Source organism: Nelumbo lutea, chromosome 8 (genome assembly GCF_056320005.1).
Source record: "Nelumbo lutea isolate HS-2025 chromosome 8, American lotus-T2T, whole genome shotgun sequence".
Lineage (NCBI taxonomy): Eukaryota > Viridiplantae > Streptophyta > Magnoliopsida > Proteales > Nelumbonaceae > Nelumbo > Nelumbo lutea.
The window spans coordinates 54,831,028-54,850,835 of record NC_142691.1 but is presented as its reverse complement, the minus strand read 5'-3'; the positions used below and the strand labels follow the sequence as shown (position 1 = coordinate 54,850,835).

The 19,808-nt window shown below is 36.5% G+C and overlaps 2 protein-coding genes across 2 annotated transcripts in view; both read right to left on the bottom strand.

Moving 5' to 3' along the window:
• The window catches only part of LOC148844245 (L-arabinokinase-like), a 68,235-nt gene extending 50,815 nt beyond the window's left edge, over positions 1 to 17,420 (bottom strand). The window contains exons 1-15 of the mRNA XM_088957620.1: positions 17,284 to 17,420; positions 17,051 to 17,184; positions 16,556 to 16,663; positions 16,384 to 16,452; positions 16,065 to 16,148; positions 15,788 to 15,864; positions 15,412 to 15,478; positions 6,807 to 6,864; positions 6,611 to 6,678; positions 6,464 to 6,526; positions 6,078 to 6,131; positions 5,864 to 5,966; positions 5,670 to 5,779; positions 5,456 to 5,575; positions 3,503 to 3,559 (exon numbers count right to left, since the gene is read on the bottom strand). Coding sequence (XP_088813746.1) covers positions 3,503 to 3,559; positions 5,456 to 5,575; positions 5,670 to 5,779; positions 5,864 to 5,966; positions 6,078 to 6,131; positions 6,464 to 6,526; positions 6,611 to 6,678; positions 6,807 to 6,864; positions 15,412 to 15,478; positions 15,788 to 15,864; positions 16,065 to 16,148; positions 16,384 to 16,452; positions 16,556 to 16,663; positions 17,051 to 17,155 — 1,143 coding nt within the window. The 5' untranslated portion in view covers positions 17,156 to 17,184; positions 17,284 to 17,420. The remainder of the gene's footprint in view (positions 1 to 3,502; positions 3,560 to 5,455; positions 5,576 to 5,669; positions 5,780 to 5,863; positions 5,967 to 6,077; positions 6,132 to 6,463; positions 6,527 to 6,610; positions 6,679 to 6,806; positions 6,865 to 15,411; positions 15,479 to 15,787; positions 15,865 to 16,064; positions 16,149 to 16,383; positions 16,453 to 16,555; positions 16,664 to 17,050; positions 17,185 to 17,283) is intronic.
• LOC148844246 (uncharacterized) lies at positions 650 to 2,432 on the bottom strand. Its single transcript, XM_088957621.1, has 2 exons — positions 1,244 to 2,432; positions 650 to 953 (listed from the first exon to the last, which is right to left on the bottom strand). Exon 1 carries the CDS (start codon positions 2,295 to 2,297, stop codon positions 1,356 to 1,358), a length of 942 nt encoding a protein of 313 aa, XP_088813747.1. The 5' UTR covers positions 2,298 to 2,432; the 3' UTR covers positions 650 to 953; positions 1,244 to 1,355.
• Positions 17,421 to 19,808: the final 2,388 nt, after the last annotated feature.

Below are 19,808 nucleotides of genomic sequence, written 5' to 3'. Positions count from 1 at the left end.
AGACAAACCTTTTCCCTGAAACTGGATCCTAGCAGCAATAACCCTTTTGAATTTGTGCATAACCGAGGAAAATGCATTTGGAGGCCTTAGGTTCAAACTTGGAATAATGAGGCCCGAGAAACTGAACGAAACAGGTACAACCAAAGGTTTTAAGGGGGAACAATGAACAACTCCTCGTCTGGGTATAGAAGGGAAAAAGAAGTTTTCATATCAAGAACCCGGGAAGGAACCCGATTAATGAGGTATACTGCCGTGAGGATAGCATCACTCCATAAGCGAATAGGTACATTGGAGGTAAACATAATGCTTCTAGCCACCTCCAAGATATGCCTATTATTCCTTTCAGCAATGCCGTTCTGCTGTGGTGTATAAGGGCAAGTGCTCTGGTGAATAACTCCATGGCTAAGAAGGTAGGAGGTCAATGACTTAGTAAAGTATTTCTTTGCATTATCAGATCTAAGGACTTTGATTTTGGCTCCAAACTGAGTAAGAATCATCTTATGGAAGTTTTGGGTCAGAGCAGGAACCTCATCCCAACAACGCATAAGAAAGACCCAAGAAAAGCGGGTATGGTCATCAACAAACAGTAGAAAATATCTGTACCCACCCATAGAAGAGATATGATATGGCCCCCAAACATCAGTATGCACAATATCAAAAGAGGAATTACTCCTTTTATTAATCAAAGAATAAGAAGTTCTACAATGTTTGGCAAACTCACAACTCTTACACCTCAACTTTGATAACTCAACAGACTCAAATAAAGCAGGAAACAGACTCTTCAAAGACCTGAAAGACAAATGACCTAATTGATTATGCCAAAGCATAACCGGACTCACAGACTGAGAAACAAAAGACTTCTTATCCACTGACTCCTCCCGACGAGAATTCTCTCCAAGCAGATAGATCTCGTTCTCACGGCCAGTCCCAATCACCTTCCTCGTCTCCAGGTCCTGAAAAACACATCGGTCAGGGAAAAAGGTTACTGAACAGTTCATGTGTTTGGTAATACTACTGACTGAAAGCAGGTTAGTATCAAGCTTAGGAACATGCAAGACAGAAGATAAAGAGATAGTATCCGAAAGCTTGATGTCACCCTTGCCTGAAATGGGAACAAGAGAGCCATCAGCAATGGATACTCTATCTCGACCAGATGACAAGTGATAAGAAGTGAACAATGATGGCAAGCTAGTCATATGGTCGAATGCACCTGAATCTATTACCCAGTAGTGGTCAGTATTACCTAGAGCTGAAGCATGGTAAGCTGAGGCTTGAGTACTTGAATGTGCAAATGCAGATGTGGCAGGAGCTGATGACTGAGATGGCTGAGCTGAACTCCCAACTTCCTTTTCCAACTATATGAGGGCAGCCCGAACAACGGCTAAAGTCTCTAGGGATGTGCCTGATGAGGGTGTTGAATCAATGTTCACGGCCACATGAGCATTACCCTTCTTATTTTTTAGTTTTGTTGGGACCAAGTGAGGATGTAGCTTCCAACAAGTATCTTTTGTGTGCTTGGGTTTCCTGCAATGTTCACATACCAGGTCCCGTTTATCTTCCTTCTTTTGGTCCCTTTCTGGATCACCCCCTGACTTAGGTTTAATAGTTGTCAGGGCTGGGAAAGGGGGCTGAGGCTGCATCATTTTCCTCCTGGTCTCTTCACTATGCACCAAGGAGTATGCTTGAGAAAGGGTCACACTATCTCTTGTCAATATCTGTTGTCGCACGATGCCATATTCTGAATTCAAACCAGCCAGAAACTCAAAAACCCTATTTGTCTCGACTTGCTTTCTGTGAGTCTGTGCATCTTTGGGACTCTCCCACTCAAGGGTCTCTAGATGGTCAATCTCATGCCACAAGGATTTCAAGGTAGAGAAGTAGACAGAAACTGGCTTCTCTGCTTGTTTAAGGTTGTTCACCTCACACTTCAGTTCATAGGCTCTGGCAACATTAAGGGGTTGGGAATAGGTTTCTTTCACAACATCCCATATCTCTTTGGTTGTCTTTGCCCACAAGTAATTTCGGCTGATATGTGGCTGCATAGAATTACACAGCCATGCCATAACCAAATAGTTCTCTTGAACCCACTTGGTGTATGTTGGGTCTTCCTTGGAAGGTTCTTTCACATCTCCCAAGAGGTAACCCGGTTTTCCCCTTCCTCCAATAGCCATCATGGCTGATTGAGCCCATTCCAAGTAATTTGGCCCATCAAATTTCATAGTTGTAATCTGAAACCTGGTTTCAGGTACACTACCATAACCGTTGTTCCCAAAACTACTTTCTCCCTGACCCTCCATCTTTGGTCAAGAATCTGTGGCTACAAACTGTTAGAGCCACTACACCAGAAAATAGAGTGAAATCAATGCAGGTCTGAAATCTTATCTGAAACCAACACACAATCTGATATGATCTGAAACCCACACAAATCTGATCTGAAATCAATCAGCTATCATAGTATCAAGCAGTCTGTCAAGTTTTTTATCCTCTAGAGGAGCAATCTGAGATGCTATTATCTGAAACCACTGCTGTGGGGCCCACTGCTGCAGGAGCAGAATTAGGGTTTCAACTGTAGGTCTGAAGTAAGTGCTCAGCTGCACTCTCCAAGCAGTCCGTACAAGTGGGACCTGTCCTAGGGTCAATATGAAACCCTAAAACTGATCTCCTCTAAGAGAATGGGGGTTCGGCCCAACAGTCAAACCCTAGAAACAAACTTAAAACAGTTCGGCCTCTCCTTCTAGATAGGTCCAACCTATCTCGACTGATTGCAGTCTCTGAAACTAAATAAAAAACTTACTTATGGATTTCGGTTTACTGCCTTCCAGGGTTACCTGAACCCTAACCTTCGCTGCTTCTTCTTGATTACCAACTCTCTGCAAGCCACGCAAGTCCTCAACTGCTGCGAACCTCTCCTGATAATTTCCAAGAATCAGCGGCCGAATACTTCTTTATAAGCTTCCAGCCCTAGCTAGTCCTCATGTGGTCGGCTGGACTAAACACACATGAGAAGCCCTAGATAGGCTCTGATACCAAGTAGAAGATCAAGACTGTAATCAGTCTTGAATCCTAATAGATTTTAGGTTTACAAAAGCAGAAGAAAAGTGAGAGAAAGGAGAAGAAAGAGAAGAGAAACAGGAGAACAAGGGGTTGAAAGGAGGGACAGATTCTAACACATCTGCCGCCGCCACACTCTTAATATTTATAGGTTATGTTTAGTACATAAAGGAAAGGGCTAATCTGCCCTTAGTACTTACATGTTAAATAAAGTAAATAAAAACTGAAATAAATAACAACTGAATTAACAAACTAGCCCAAACTGACACTACTATAACTGAAACAAATAACTACACATGCTGTCCTACGAACACAGTGGGGACCACTGCTGTGGGGCCCACATCAGTGTTCTCTATATGTTGCTTGTATTGTTTTAATCTTTTGGTGATAAAACATTTTCATTCATTTATCAAAAAAAAAAAAAAGAACAAGTGATCAGCATAATGCTTACCTTATCTGAAACATAATTTTTGCCAATAACAGTATCCTGTAAGATGCGAGCAGCAATCTGAAATTTTATCAGTAGAATACATTAGTAAAAAATATGAATGACTAATGTGGATAAGTATACTGCCAATCAATAAGATTAATAGAAACAATGTAATAGACATCAAGGGAGCTGGGTCTGCTAACAGTATGTTCAGTTCTGATTTCTGCATAGAGTTCTTGTTTTGGGATGGAGGGATTGGATGCTTTTCTAGAGTTGTTATTTCTTTTCATTTTTGTCTTTTTTTGGCAAAAAAACTCTTGTCTCAGCCTTTTTCTTGCACTTTGTGCATCTCTCCTTTTGCTCTTTCTAAATAAGATTTTAGGTATCTATTGAAAAAGTCAAATTGCTCCACAAACAGAAGTCAAACTATAGCCTAGCTTAACTATATGCATACTGGGTCATGAGTTCCCTTTATTTCCTTTTTAATCATTGAAGGACATAGAAAGATCTCCATCAAACCCATAAAAAAGTACTGCAATCCAATATAGAACACGAAGAATAGCCAATTCAAGAGTCTGGATCACCTGCCAACGGAATATGTTCCAACACCCTACCAACATCATCTGATACCATACGTCTCATACATAATGGTTCCCACTTTTATGGTAGGCCCCAGTTTCAAAGTGAGATGTGTGATTTCAGAACAAGTTGGTGGGGTGTTGGAACATGTTTTGTTGGTAGGAGATCCAACTCCAAACTCAAACCACTCAAACAAGAAAAGCAATTTGCACCTCAATAAAACAAGAAACCAAACTAAAATCCTTGACCCACAAGGATGAAACCATTTTAGAACTGTCCTAAATTGTCAATGCTAGTGAACATTGAGCCAACAATATTTAAAGGTTGTAGAAATCAGGCTTTGCTGGATGACCAAACCTTACTCAAAGTTTCAAACAGGTGTAGTGTGGCCCAGATTCTGAGAACTAATGTATATGATGAAAACATTGGCAGTGCAAAGTAGAAGGGTGAAATTTAAATTATAATATCTCTCAAAGAACCATTCAACCTAAAAGCTTAAGCCGTTAACTGAGGTCCATGAATAGGCTTTATTCTCTAGCATGCCTCTTCACACAAGAGCCCATTGGGCTTGAAGCGTGGACAGCATAGGTCCACCCATACCTTGTGCTGAAACTTAATTAATTATAATGGGGTGACGAGAATCGAACACTAGACCACTTGGTCAAAGTGGCTCTGATACCATCTCAAAGAACCATTCAACCTAAAAGTTTAAGCTGTTAAGTGAGGTCCATGAATAGGTTTTATTCTCTAACAATATCATATTCAATCACACCATCAACAAGGCATCATCCACTGAAGATCATACATTGAAACTATCTGGCCATTTATTTAATTTTTCTCTCTCATTTTGCATTATACTTACTTTCTACAAGGGGTCATTTGCAAATTTATATATTAAAAATTTAACCTCTGTTTTTATCTACTATTACCCCTTCACACCAGGTTAGGTTTTCTGCCCATTAATATCAAATTACCAATGAATTCTTTGATCTCATCACTGATGAAAAAGCTCATGCTTTGATCTAGGTATGGAGAGTAGTGGGTTGATTCCCAGATTCATCTTTCTGAAGCAATGCTCTTAGCTGTTGTTGTGTTGTGAACTAATTTATCAATATCACATTAATTGAAAATCGAGATGTTTTCAGTTAAACAAAATTTTTTGAACTTGTTCTTTGGTGATTAATGACAGAATTTAATAATTATAATTAAAAGAGAAATTTATGTTTTTTCCAACCACAATTATTAATAGATTGCTTTTTAATTAACTCACCCAGTACCATTGACTAAATACCGTTAGTTTCACTATAAAATAATCATCTGAACCACTGAAGATGTGTAATAGTTAATGATTGAACTCCACATTAATGATACAGATCTACAAAGCAGGTCAAGTACCTCGCCACCATTAATGCCTCCCTCATAGCATGGTTTGAGACTGATAGCACGTTCAAGGTATGGTGTCCAGTGTCCAATGAGCAGGTCTCTCCTAATCATCTCAACACCACCTTGGTAGTGCTATATATCAAGCAAGGTCAGGATGCTAATCAAACATTTAATAAGGACTAATGTGAAAGGAGTGGCATCAAACATTTGAAGCAATTGATTGTACCTCAAGCATGTTTCTCAAAAAAGGTTCTTCATTAAAATAATCTCTGCGTACAAAAACAAATGGCAACTTGTATGCTAGAGCTTCACTGACTGTTCCATATCCAATTTTTCCTGAAACGACAGACTGTAAAATTAAACTTCAACTTTCCACCAAAATGAGTTGCTTTGACTCGTAACAAAAATTGTTTTGTATACCAAGCATGCAGTCAGATGCTGCAATCAGATCAGGCGTATAAACATCTTTTGCAAGCTTGATGAAGTTTGGGGGAAGCTCTTGGTCATCAGATGCGCCACATACCTGTTTAGGAGAAACATTAAGCATCTTTCTTATCAATTCATAGGAGAGAAAATTGCACAAAAACATAAATGATTGGACCATAATGTTGGATATATTTCATTCAGAAAATACCAGGCACATCCAACTAGCGGGCAAATATTCCTGCTTCAACTTCCAACCTGCTGGCTGCAAATGGTAGAAAACAACATAGAAACAAAATCAGGAACAAAGAAAGATACTCACATTTAACTACTTAAAAAAGCATCATTATCAACTCAGCAAAGTATCGACCTTGACATTCATCAATTAAATGAGATGAAAGAAATGGTGACGGAACTAAAGCAAACACTAATGTAGAAGAAATCCAAATTAAATGAAATACAGTAAAAATTTCAGATTTTCTAGAACTTGGTAATGAACTTTTCAACATAAAATTTCCTTTGATCTTGTCAATGATAACTTCTTAAGACATTCAACCTACAAAATTCAATCAACTTGCAGTGCAATAAAAATCTCACCTGTCCACCAAAGTTGAAAATAACTAGCTTCACATCATCTCCAATCCCAAGCTCCTTTCTTACCTGTACCCGGAGGATTATGAGAAGGTCCCATTATGCAATAAAGTATGCCTTGAAAGAACATTAGAAAAGTTTCATGGCCTAAACCTCTGCTCGGGACTTGTGCAACCTCCTTACAACAAGGGGTACATCAATAACATCGCGAAAAGCAGGCACTGTATGTCAAGAAATACAAGTTAGAATCAGTAAGAAATGATGTCCTATAACAGATGAATAAATACATAAGCACAAATTTAAAAGGGAAAAAACACTTCATTGAAGCAATGAGCTTGAACTAACATACTTGGGCAGTACCCTGGTAGACGGATCAAAAACTCACAATGAGAATAATCTTCAGCTATCTGTATAAATTTTCAACAAACCAATCAGAAGGAGATAATCTCCAAGAAAGACATTACACTCAACATATAACAGATATTTTAATTGGAAATCAACAAAGCAGAATAGTAAGGCCCCTTGTTTAGGTCAACACAAACACAATACAGGATTGACCTTACACCATCACAAATTTCATCCTGGAGGCTCTGTCTGGTTCTTAAATTGTCTATTTACAAACACAAAAAATTGTAAATAGACAATTCTAAGATTGTTTTCATCACTAAGTCAAGAAACTGTTTGTGCAAATTTTTCTTTCCCTTGCTTTTGGAATGTATTATGGATAGTTCCCCCAAATTCCATTAGGAAGTTCATTATCCATTGACAAGGAATTCATTTTAAGATTAGCAAAAGTAGGTGTTATTGAAAACTTTTACCATGCCATTGTGTGGAACATCTGGGAAGAACATGGCAGGAGGATTTTTCAAGAGAGATCTTACTTGGAGACAAAGGTGGCCCTTCGTGCAATGATTGGGTTGCTTGCTCCATTGCAACGTGGGTGAGCAGATTTCAGATCTTGGAATCAACCTCACTGTGTGTGCAGGGGTAAGGCTGTGCAAATCTGTTGCTCCCCAGATCCCGCATTGCTGGGAGCCTCGTGCACTGGGCTGCTCTTTCTATCTTCTTACTTGGAGATGCCTGTTTGGTTCACATCTGGGGGCCCATTTCTCGTTCATTCTTGCCATTATTGCCAAGGTTGGGCAGGAATTGGCCAAAATGATATTTGGCATGGACACTTTTTTTTTATAGGTAAAAACAAAAAATTCATTAAAATAAAAGAAAAATACAAGATGATGATGATAAGGCACCACCAATTACAACCATAATGAAAGGATCCAAACTCAGAATAAATTTTCCAAATTACAAATCTGAATTCCTAGCACTTCCCCTTAATTTCCCCCCAGTTCCTCTTTACCAATATGTCTAAATTCTGGACGAACCATAACCCAATCAGCAACCGACTTGCTTACAGCAGCTACTATCCTGTCCATGTTATAGAATCTGGCATAAAAAATTATTCTATTCCTCTCCTTCCATATGTTCCAACTTCCAACAATATTGTGAATGGCATGCAGCTCCAAATCACCTTAGTCTTCTTCAAACCTCTTAACTTTGGCCAAGCAGAAAAGATTTCTGCAGCTGAATTTGGATGAAAATCAGGTACCCCAAACATTTTGGTGAACAATCTCCAATGGAAGTCAGCAAACTTGCATTTGATCAACAGATGTCTGACATTCTCCTCTTGTTCCTCACATAGGCAGCACCTATTCGCCATACTGAAGCCTCTTGATTTTAGATGATCCACTGTTAGAATACTGTCCATCACCTCTAACCAGGCATATGCTTCTACCCTTGGGGGAACCGGATTTCCCCAAACTCCTTCTGACTGGTTTGGATCTAAGCTGCTTCTGCTAAGTACTAGATAACAGGATTTCACTGTGAATTTTCCATTTGAGCATTCCTTCCACCAGAGTTCATCCCTCCTCTGAGGAGAGATCTTCACCTCCTCTAACTTCCCTAACAGTCTTATGCACTCCACCTCTCTATCCAGCAAAGACTGCCTGAATTTTGGACTCCAGATCAACTGATCTCCTCTTCTTTCGTAGCAGTTACTGATGGTAATTTCAGCCTCAGCCAGCTTATACAATCTTGTGCACAACTCCATCAACTTGCCATCCCCCAATCCAATCATCCTCCCAAAACCAAATTCTTGTACCATCTCCTACTAAGAAGCTTATGAGGCTTCTGAATTCCCTAGTGAAACTCATGATCCTCTTCCATACACTCACCCCATATGAAAACCTTGCTTCTCTAGGCTCCCAACCCAACCTTACCACCCCATATTTCCCCATCACCACCCTCTTCCACAAGGAATCCTCTTCCCTCCCTAACCCAAACCTCCATAACCATTTCCCCAACAAGGCCCTTTTGAAAGCTTTCACCCTTCTAATCCCTATCTCTCCCTCTTTCTTTGGTCTGCATATCTTGTCTCACATCATCAAATGGAATTTCTTTCCCCCTCCCCCCCTCCCAATCTCTCCCAAAGGAAGTCTCTTTGAACTTTCTCTATTCTTTCGGCCACCTATGATGGGATTTTCAGCAAAGACAAATAATAAGTTGGAAGACTAGAGAGGAATCCTCTTCTCTCTCCCACATCATCACCACCCTCTTCCACAAGGAACCCTCTTCTCTCCCTAACCCAAACCTCCACAACCATTTCCCCAACAAGGCCCTTTTGAAAGCTCTCAACCTTCTAATCCCTAGCCCTCCCTCTTTCTTTGGTCTGCATACCTTGTCCCACTTCACGAAATGGAATTTCTTTCCCCCTCCCCCCTCCCAATCCTCTTCTCTCCCTAACCCAAACCTCCATAACCATTTCCCCAACAAGGCCCTTTTGAAAGTTCTCAACCTTCTAATCCCTAGCCCCCCCTCTTTCTTTGGTCTGCATACCTTGTCCCACATCTTCAAATGGAATTTCTTTCCCCCTCCCCCCCTCCCAATCTCTCCCAAAGGAAGTCTCTTTGAACTTTCTCTATTCTTTCGGCCACCTATGATGGGATTTCCGGCAAAGACAACAAGGCACCAGAATTTGAAGCCACTCCTATTGGCATACCCAAATATGTGAAAGGAAGCTTTCCAATTCTGCATTCAAAAGCATTGGCACAGTTCAGAAGCACTTCCTCCTCAATATCTCCCACTCCTTCACTACACTTTTTGCAAGATTAACCTTCAGACCTAATAACAGTTCAAAATTTTCCATAAATGCCCTCAAGTTTAACACTTGTTCAACCAAAGCATCCAGGAAGATCAGAGTATCATCTGCATACTGCGGAGGAGATATGCAAGGACCATCCCTTCCTACCTTAAAACCCTCAATTAAAGCCCTTTGTCCATTTCTCCACAAAAGTAGGTTCAGAACCTCTATGACCAAAACAAATAGCATTGGGGAAATTGGATCTCCTTGCCTCAAGCCTATTGATGCTTGAAAGAACTCCAAAGAAATTACATTTAGAGGGATTGAAAATGAAACTGTGGACATGCATGCATACATCCAAGATCTCCATCTTTCTCCAAAACCTATTAACCTTTGAACTTCCTCTAAAAGGCCCCATTCAAAGTGAATGTACACTTTCTCAATGTCAATCTTACAAACTAGGCCTGGTCTCCCACTTCTTAATCTGGCATCAACGCATCCACCTGCCACTAAAACACCATCTAAAATCCGTCTTCCTTCCACAAACGCCATTTGTGACTCCCCTACAACCTCATGTAGAAATCTTCTCAACCTTTTTGATAAAAATTTAGCCAACAGCTTATATTGGCTGCTAATTAGACTTATTGGTTAAAATCCTTCAGATTCACTAATACCTTCCTTCTTTGGGATCAAGGAAATAAAAGTAGCATTTGTTGATTTCTCCAACTTTCACTCTCTATGGAATTCCTGAGACATCAGTTCACAGTCTCTTTCCAGAAGGCTCCAGCATGACTTTATGAATGTAAAGTTGAAGCCATCTGGCCCCAGGGCTTTGTCCCCATTTATGCTTTTAAGGCCTCTTTGATTTCCTCCAAACTGAAATCACTTTCAATCTAGGAAATTGATGTTTCATCCAGATTTTTGGGAACCAGCTCCCCTAGCAACATCCAATTCCATACTCTTGAAGTATACAGCTTCTTATAGAAATCCACTACCTTCTCATAAATTCCAGACCACTCCTCCACTACCTCCCCTCTACCTGAATTCTTGAGATTAAATTTTTTTCCTCCTTGCACTAGCATAGGCGTGAAAAAACACTGTATTTTTATCACCTACTTTCAGCCAAGTCAGTCTGGACTTTTGTCTCCAGATTTCCTCCTCCCTATGAATCAAAAATTTCAACTCTAACTCCAATCTGTCTCTCTCTGCTCTCTCTTCTCTATATAGATCCCCCACCTCTTCCAGCCTATCTAAGTTAGCCATTTTCTCTAAGATTTATTTTTTTCTTACCCCCACATTACCACTGACACATTCCATCTCATTAATTCCTCCTTCAGAAACTGCAACTTTCTGACCAATTTCAACCCCGATGATCCCTCCAATTGCAAACTTCCCATTTTTCTTCACCCAATCCAGGAAATCTGGATGATCCATTCACATGTTCCCAAATGGTCTTGGGCCTGAAGTCACTACCAACTTTCTGAGCAGAACTGGCTTATGATTTGACATAATATATTGGATCACTTTACCTATGTGGTCCACACAATCTCTAGTATATAGGAATATGTCCAGCCTTCTTAAAATAGGAGGAGATTGACCATTCTTCCAGGTATATCTGCACCCATTTTTGGGTGGGTCAATTAGCCCTTTTCTCCTGACAAAATCCCCAAACCTCCTCATTCCTGCACTTTCACTTTCATCCCTGCCCCCTTCCATCTCCCCCACTCTTCTAACTATATTGAAGTCTCTGCTCAAACACCACGGACCTTCCCACTCCCTTCTCGCTTCTTCCAGCTCCTCCCACATTTCCACCCTTGCCCCTTCTACATTTGGACCATAAACATTTGTGAGTCCCCATTGCCATCCCCCTTCCACCATCTGAAAGCAAATTGAGGTGGAATATCTCCCTTTTTTTACCCCCATTTTGCCGATAATTCTGGAATCCCATAACACCACCAAGCCTCCTGAGAGGCCCTCCACATTACCTCTGCCCAATCTCCACTACTTGAACACCCCAAATTCCATTCTTCAAGATCATGTCAAAGGCTTCCAGCTTAGTTTCTTGTAGTAGCACCATATCAGGAATGTGAATTCTCAAAAAATTCCTAACTCCCTTCTTCTACCTTCTCTCAGTCCTCTCACATTCCACGCAATCAATTTCTTTTTCTAGGCTTAAATTCCTGCTCATTTTTGGATAGAAATTGAATAGGTGTCCATACCAAAGAACCCGGATGAAATGTGGTGACATGTTCTGCATATTTGAGAATACCTATTCAAGCTAATAAAGAGCAATGTTGGATAATAGGCATTCATTTCCAAGTGGGACCCACAAATTATGTTCAAATTTCACATGTGAGGCCCACCAGTTCTTTTATAGAAATTTCTCATATATGTTCAAATTTGGAAGAAATACAGTGGCATGTCCCACCAATTCTTTTTATAAAAATTTCTCATATATTTTCAAATTTTGAAGAAATGGGGTGACATGTCCCACATATATGGGGCCCACCAATTCTCTTGTGAGGCCAACCAATTCTCATGTGGGACCACTGGTTTCTCATTTAGGGCCCACCAATTATGTTCAAATTTCTTATGTAGGACCCACCAATTTTTTTATAAAATTTTCTCGTATATATGGATAGTAAACAGCAAGACCTTTGCTTGCTATAACCTGGATGACCTGCAGAGAAACTGGCCAGAACTTATGCTTACTACTCGGGCTAGCCACCAGCCTCCCATTACGATTGCCCCTAGGCGTGAGTTGCCACCTCTCAAACAGATTAAACAGAAACTAAAGCATAAAATACATAAAGGCTAATACAAAATTACAGTTGAGCCCAGAACAAAGCTTCCCTATTTGCCCCCTGTTTTTCCAAACAATCAGAAAAGGCATTTTCTGATCTCCCCACCCCTTGTATAGACATATTCCTTGTCACCCATTGTATCTCCCCACCCATTGAATCAATTGGCTGATAGATTAGCTAAATCTGGGTTTGAAGGGAGTAATTGTACAGTTTAAATACAATGCCAATGAATTAGTGGGGTTTGTTTTTTGCTTTTGGTTGGCAATGCACTTTGTACATCCTGCCCCCTTTTTTGAGTAATGAATATCTGTTACCTTTTCTCAAAAATAAGTCACCAAACTATACCATGACTCTTCAAGTATACTTGAAAACCATTTACCTTATAAATAGCCTTATTATTTTTTCCTGCCAAGTATTTAGAATGGATTTTACCCATTTACCTTATTGAACAATTCAATGGATGAACCACTTCATCAAGTGAAGAGACTATTCCTAATACTAGATAACAGAAATGACTGACATGATTTAATTTGTATATCCTGCTATCCTGGTTAGCCAACAGTGTGAAACATTTCTGGTTTCAATCTTCCAGATCTGGTCTATTTGAGGCTACAGGAATGCTCCAAAGGGCTTGATTATTTGATAAATTAATCTAACCAACACCTCAAAATCAATAATTTGTGCTTGGAAAGATCATGTTTTCTCTTACCAAACTCAACACAGTTTGTTGTGGTTGATAAGATTGTATTCTATTATTCTATCCCAGTTATTTTGGATTCTAGAGTTCATTTCACAATGTATAGTTACAAGTTACAACCATGAACTACTATTTTATCCCAGTCTTTCTTGTCTTTTTTTAGTATAGTCAATCTACTTGATAGGGTCTATTTGAGATTAGAAGAATGCTCCAAAGGGCTTGATTATTTGATAAACTGATCTAATCAGAACCTCAAAATCAATAGTTGTATTCGAAAGATCAAATTTCCTTTACCAAACCCAACACAATTTGCTATGGTTGATAATATTATACTCTACTATTCTATCCCAGTTATTTTGGATTATGGAGTTCATCTCACAATCTAAAGCTCTACCTATGAATTAACTTGCACATTTTTGGCCAAAGGTTCTCTTGTTAACTTTTGTTATGAGGTAGTGGGTGGTTATATAGAAAGAATTAGAAACCACAAAAGTTGTAGGTACATTCCCTTTTCAATTGAATTTCATAAGCAACTTAATATGAGAGTTGCCTTGATTTGTTTGTATTTCTTTCTTTCCATTGGTCTAGAGATACATATCAAGTTGCCAACTCAATTTGGATGAATTTGTTCACTTCGATAGGACACTGTTAGGTGAAATATATGGTCATTACCAATTTCATAATTAAATGGAAAACCAGCACCCTATGGTTATAAAGGCAAATAGGATGTTTTTTTTTTATCAATAACAAAATTTCATTAGAAATATTTAAAAATTACAAGATAGGGAGAGGTAAACTATCTTAACTCTCCACAGACAAAACAACTATTACAATTGAGCCCAGAACAACTTCCTCGCCACCCCTTGTTTTGCTAATGCATCAATAAAACCATTTGCTGCCCTTTTAACCCAGCTGAACTGCACTTCCATATCTTGAATCATCCAGCTTTGAATCACCTTCTACAACCATCCACTTCAGATCTTTTGCCTTTTGCAATCCTTCCACAACAGCCATAAACTCAGCCCTTAGGGAGTCACCTATTCCAATCAGGCCTGAATATAGATTAAAGGTCTTGCCTTTATTGTCCCTAAACACCCCTCCAATACCAGATGGGCCTGGATTCCCAGCACTACTCCCATCAAAATTTAACTTAATGTAGTCAACCATTGGAGGAGACCAAGCAGGGCTTATATTAGAATTGTGGCAATCAGAACTAGCCACTTCCTTCCATTTGTTCATGATATCACCTGTGGAGAAATCAAGGCAAATAGGATGCTGACACATGTTATATGTTGGTGTATTTGAGGAAAGATGCAAAATAGAATCTTCAGGAGAAGGGTTCTCTCAACTCAGTCCATTATTTGAAGCATATCTTATTCCATTTCATCCTGTGCATCTGCCTCCAACACTGCAAGGGGATCAAACTAAGTGGCCAAGTTATACACTGTAACTAAGTATCACCTATCACGGTCCTTATACCATTCACTTCCTTCCAGGGTGAATTACCTCAACTAGGTTTGAGGATATCTATTTAACAATAATGTGGTGATAGTTTATTGTTTTGTAGAGTTCGAGATGCTTAGTCTACTGTTCTGATGGGTTTGCTATAAACTAAAGGCTCTGGGCTATTTAGTTGAAAAGGATGTCAAAAATTCAAATAATTAAGGAATCACCAAGAGTTTTGAAAGCTAGAGTCTATTGAATTTCATTAAGAACTTCACGTATTAGTACAATCCACAAAAAGGGCATTTCCTGTGTGTGACAAGAAGCATTAACCAACTGAAGATGACTTGCCAAGTATTTAATGGAGTGGTGGGTAGAGTTTCTATATCTAAAGGCTCATCCACAATGTTGTAGTCCTCTTAATGAGGTATATTTTGTTATCCATCAAAGGGGAAAGAGAAACAAAAAACTGCTTTGCCTGAAACTTAGTTCTTCCATTCAAATAAAATTGGAATGTACTGCTTATACAAATTTAATTGTTTTACCCAAAAAAGACTGGCTGATTGTATTTTAACTAATCAAAGGAAGATAACAGATAACATATATAACATTAGGAGTGATAGAGGCCTAAAACTAAAGAAAAAGGAGTAACCGACCCCTGAAAGAATCAACTTTCTAACCGCTCAAGTGGGAGGATTTGCGAAAAATTTGGATTCATTGTTTCAATTAAGTGTATTCTTTGGTTTTGGTTGTCACATATGGTTCTCTACTCTACACTTTCCTATATTAATCACTACAAAGTTTCTGCTACCAATTAAAAAACAGAAAAATGGAGGCCATTTCAATTTATACAGAATAAGATAAAAAAGTTCACCTGCCAAACAATTGAACGATGATTATATCCAGCAGCCATAACATATTCTGCATAGATGAAGTCCCAACTGTAGAAGTTTCATTGAAATTAATTAGGACTGGTTAATAAATCCTGAATTACTAAAGTCTGAAACGAAAATAATAATATCTCCCCAAAATGGAAAAAATACATCAATTTTAAAACATTTTCACAAAATTTCTGCAAAACTTTGTACCTGATTCTTTTTTTATATATAATTGGGAGCTTTCATGAATATTTTTGATAAATTTGTAAAAAAAATTATGTATCCCTTTGCCACAGTAACAATTTCAGTTGCACAAAGGTTAGTGAGGTAAAAATCAATAAAGATCTAAATACTATCAGGATAAAAGATTACCTAAAGTTGGTGACACAAACAGAACGGATCCCAGCATCTACTGCTGCTCGGCAAGCAACAGGAACAACATCCGAAACCTTTCCACAAAAGCACTAATAAGCATAAAAAATGCTACCAAAGACAGCTCTTACTGATGGGAATATAATTCCAATATAAGCTACCCCATGTATATACTAAAGTATATCAGAAGTTGGGATAACATAGGCAAATTACAAAAAAAAAAAAACAAAAAAAAAACAAAAAACAGAAAACAAAACAAAAGAAAGTACTCAAATACCACTAAGTCAGCTTTGATGGAGTTTAGCCACTCCACTTCGGTTGCTAAAATAGAAGCTCGAGGTGCCACAGCTGTCTGTGAATACTGTAGCAAAATATCAAAAGGAAAGGAAAACAAAAATCAGTGCATAAGAATGATAAGGTCTAAGAAAAACTAGAATAAATATTAGGAAAGGCACCAAGTAATGTGAGTTCTCAAGCATGAGGAGAAACTACCATGGCCAACTTTTTAGAATTATCACTACAGCAGAAATAAATTTTAGAATTTTATAGATATCTAAAACTCACAGTCCTTTCTTATTCCATCATATAGACAATACCTTCTCTAAGGAGGCAAGACGATCAACTGTTAGAGCATCAGCTTGAACAGCTCCGCAATCCAGCAAAACCTGTTAATCCGTGATAAATTTTTTTATTACAATGAAAATATGGAGTGAAATCCAAACAAAGAGGGCGTAAACCATGGGAAAGATCATTTCTTTGTCAACTTACCTTGCGAATGAAGAGCCTTGGAGACTCTATTTCTGTAGTGAAAACAAAGTCAGGAGCACCAGTAACCACGTGAACATCATGCCCAGCTAAAATGAGATGCCGAACAACCTGGGAAATAACAACTCAAAAATTAAACAACAGTTGTTCAACTCATCACCGCCTCCGCATTAAACATTAAAAAGTTGAGGAATCCAAACAGTCGCCATAGCAGCAATTCCTCAAAGTAATTGGGCAAATTCAAATAATTGCGAATTCAAACATTCCACAAAATCGGGAAAACATGATCAAATGAACGCTGTTTTACAGGAAAAAAAAAACAAACAAAAAAAAAAACAGAGCCAAAGTCAATAAGACATTAATCAAAAGGTCATCCCTGATAATATCATAGTCATCAAAGAACAAACCCACACCCCTTTATCAAAATGCATTATTTCGAACTTCCATAGATTAAAGAGCGGAAAAACAGTGGAGAGAGAGAGAGAGAGGTTCACTGACCTCGACAACGCGAGTGGCATGACCGAAACCGTGACCAGTGACGTAATACGCAAACACGAGATGCTTTCGTGATGCGGAAACATGATCGCCGTTGTCGATCCTCATTTTCTCTGGTCACAGAGAGCAGAGCAACCCTAGAAAAGGAGAAGTGAATTAAAGAAAAACAAGGGTTATAGATCAAAAACCTTAACCCCAAAACCATTTATATAGGATTTTGCGAATTCTGACATTACCGGAAGGTTGGCGGGTAACCGTTATCTCTCAGGAAGCAGTGTTTCGTCCGGAGTGCTAACTCAGAGTCAGAGAGCTGAGCGACTCTCTATAACGTATGTTTTTCCTATTTTTCTCCTTTCCGTTTTTATCCTTGCATTTCGGTTTATTTCCATCCGGTTTTGAAGTGGGAATGCAGATGCAGGACTCTCGGGACAGGTCTGGCATTTCTTGAGAAGAAATAATAGCTTCGAGGTCGAGCAATTAAAGTTGACATAATTGAATATATGATTTGGATAAGATTTACGTAACAAACTTGACTCGGCAGAGGCCTGATCCCTCTTCATAAGTTCAATCTTCACCGTCCATCTCATTATCAGATGTCAACATCTGATGACATGATCTAGGGTTGCAATTTGCAACTGGTAAGTCTGGTATCCGTCTATTAATTGGATCGAATTTGGAACTACGCCATCCAATCTGATATAATCCCTATATATCCAATCCAATTTAATTGGATTTAAATGTATATATTTAAATTTTATATGTTATCTATGAGAAAAGTTGGGTTGGATATCTGAAATTGGGATCATAAATGTGGTAGCCAATTAGTTGTTATTTATCAAAATTTATGGGTGGGTTTTGATTGGTCAAAATTCTTCATACCATATCTTTTCTATATTAAAATAAGGAAGTCTACAAATTTTTTTCTTCTTTTGAATTTTTTATTTTTTTAATTTTATGTTATTTTTTGAAACAATCAATGAGATGTATCTTCCCAAAAACCTAAATAATCTCTTCTCCTAAATTTTATCCTAAACTACCTCCACCATTATCCCCCAATTTCTCTTAAATTATCTCTCATTCCTATTTATCTTCAAAATTACCTCTAATTCCTTGTTTGTCTTCAAAATTATTTCTAATTTAGTAGAAAGTTTCTCTCCCAAATTATCTCTAATTCCAATTTATTCTCTCCTTCCCTTTCTATCTATATCTATCTAAAGAAAGTTTGGATTAAAAAATTTAAGAATTATTTAAATATTCTAACAAAATTATATAATAACTTTAAAATATTTATTAAACACAAAAAGTAATTTTATATTTGTACAAAATGTATCACGAAATTATGTACCAACAATTTAAATTCTATTTTCCAGATTATCAATTTAAATATTCAAATAATAAAAATTTAACATTAAAAATAAATCTTATTTAATATTTCAATAAATAAATATCTTAAAAATAAAAATATTATAAATATATAAATAATTATATAAAAAATTTTAATAATATGTAATAGCCTTAAATAAATAAAATAAAAATAAAAAATTTTAAAATGTTTTACATATACTATTTAAGTATTTAAATAACTGAATATTTAACATACCTAGATTTTAAATAGTTAAAACAATAAAAATATATAATAAATTTAAAAAAATCCTAAAATTATAAAAATAATTATAACATAATATTGAAAATAATAATAATTTAATATCTTACAAAATTAATAATGAAATTATGTAGCAATAGTATAAATTATAATTTTATGGATTATTCAATTCAATAAGTAGCAAAAAAATTTAAATATTTTACATATTATTTAAATATTTAAATAAATAAATATCTAACATACTAAGATTTTAAGCAGTTAAAATAACGAAATTATGTAAAAATTTTAAAAATATTCTTAGAAGTATAAAAAAAATTATAGCATGATAATGAAATTAATAATAATTTAATATCTTACAAAATTAATAATGAAATTATATAATAACAGTACAAAGTATAATTTTATGTATTATTAAATTCAATAATTAATTATTATTTTAAATTTTAAATATTTTACATATTATTTAAGTATTTAAATAACTAAATATTTAACATAACTATATTTTAAATTAGTTAAAATAAAGAAATTATGTGATAAATTAAAAAATCTGAAAAGTAGAAAAATAATTATGACATATTATTCAAATTAATAATAATTTAATATTTTACAAAATTACATAATACTGTAAGTAACTAATTCACTTATATCAATTAATAATTCAAGAAAATAATTTTCATAAAAAATAATATTTATTAAAAATAATTTTAAACTCTTAATATATATTTCTTATATAATTATATATATTAACATTAATGTTTATTATATTTCAGTAATTATTTATTTTTTTGTGATAGATGTATTTTCAATAATTATGTATAGATTTATATTTGTTTTGTTATTTAATAGAAAACTTTCAATAATTATTGAAGATTAAACTACTATTATTGAAGTTTTTAAATTTTGTTTATTGTATTTATTGTCTTTTTGTTATAACTTATTGATTAATATTTATTAGAGATTAAACTATTATTTGAAATTATACTATTTATTGACTAATTTAATATATTTTTAGTAATTATATTTTCATTATCAATATATTTTAAATAGTTGTGTATTTTCTTTATAAATTTTCAATAATTATTGGAGATTAAACTAACCCAGTTAGGTTATACCGGTTTGGGTCGATTTTTTTGGTTTGGTCAGTCGGTTCAAAAGATT

Coding starts and splice junctions, on each gene's coding strand:
- LOC148844246 (XM_088957621.1), bottom strand. CDS start 2,297: ATGGAGGGTCAGGGAGAAAGTAGTTTTGGGAACAACGGTTATGGTAGT.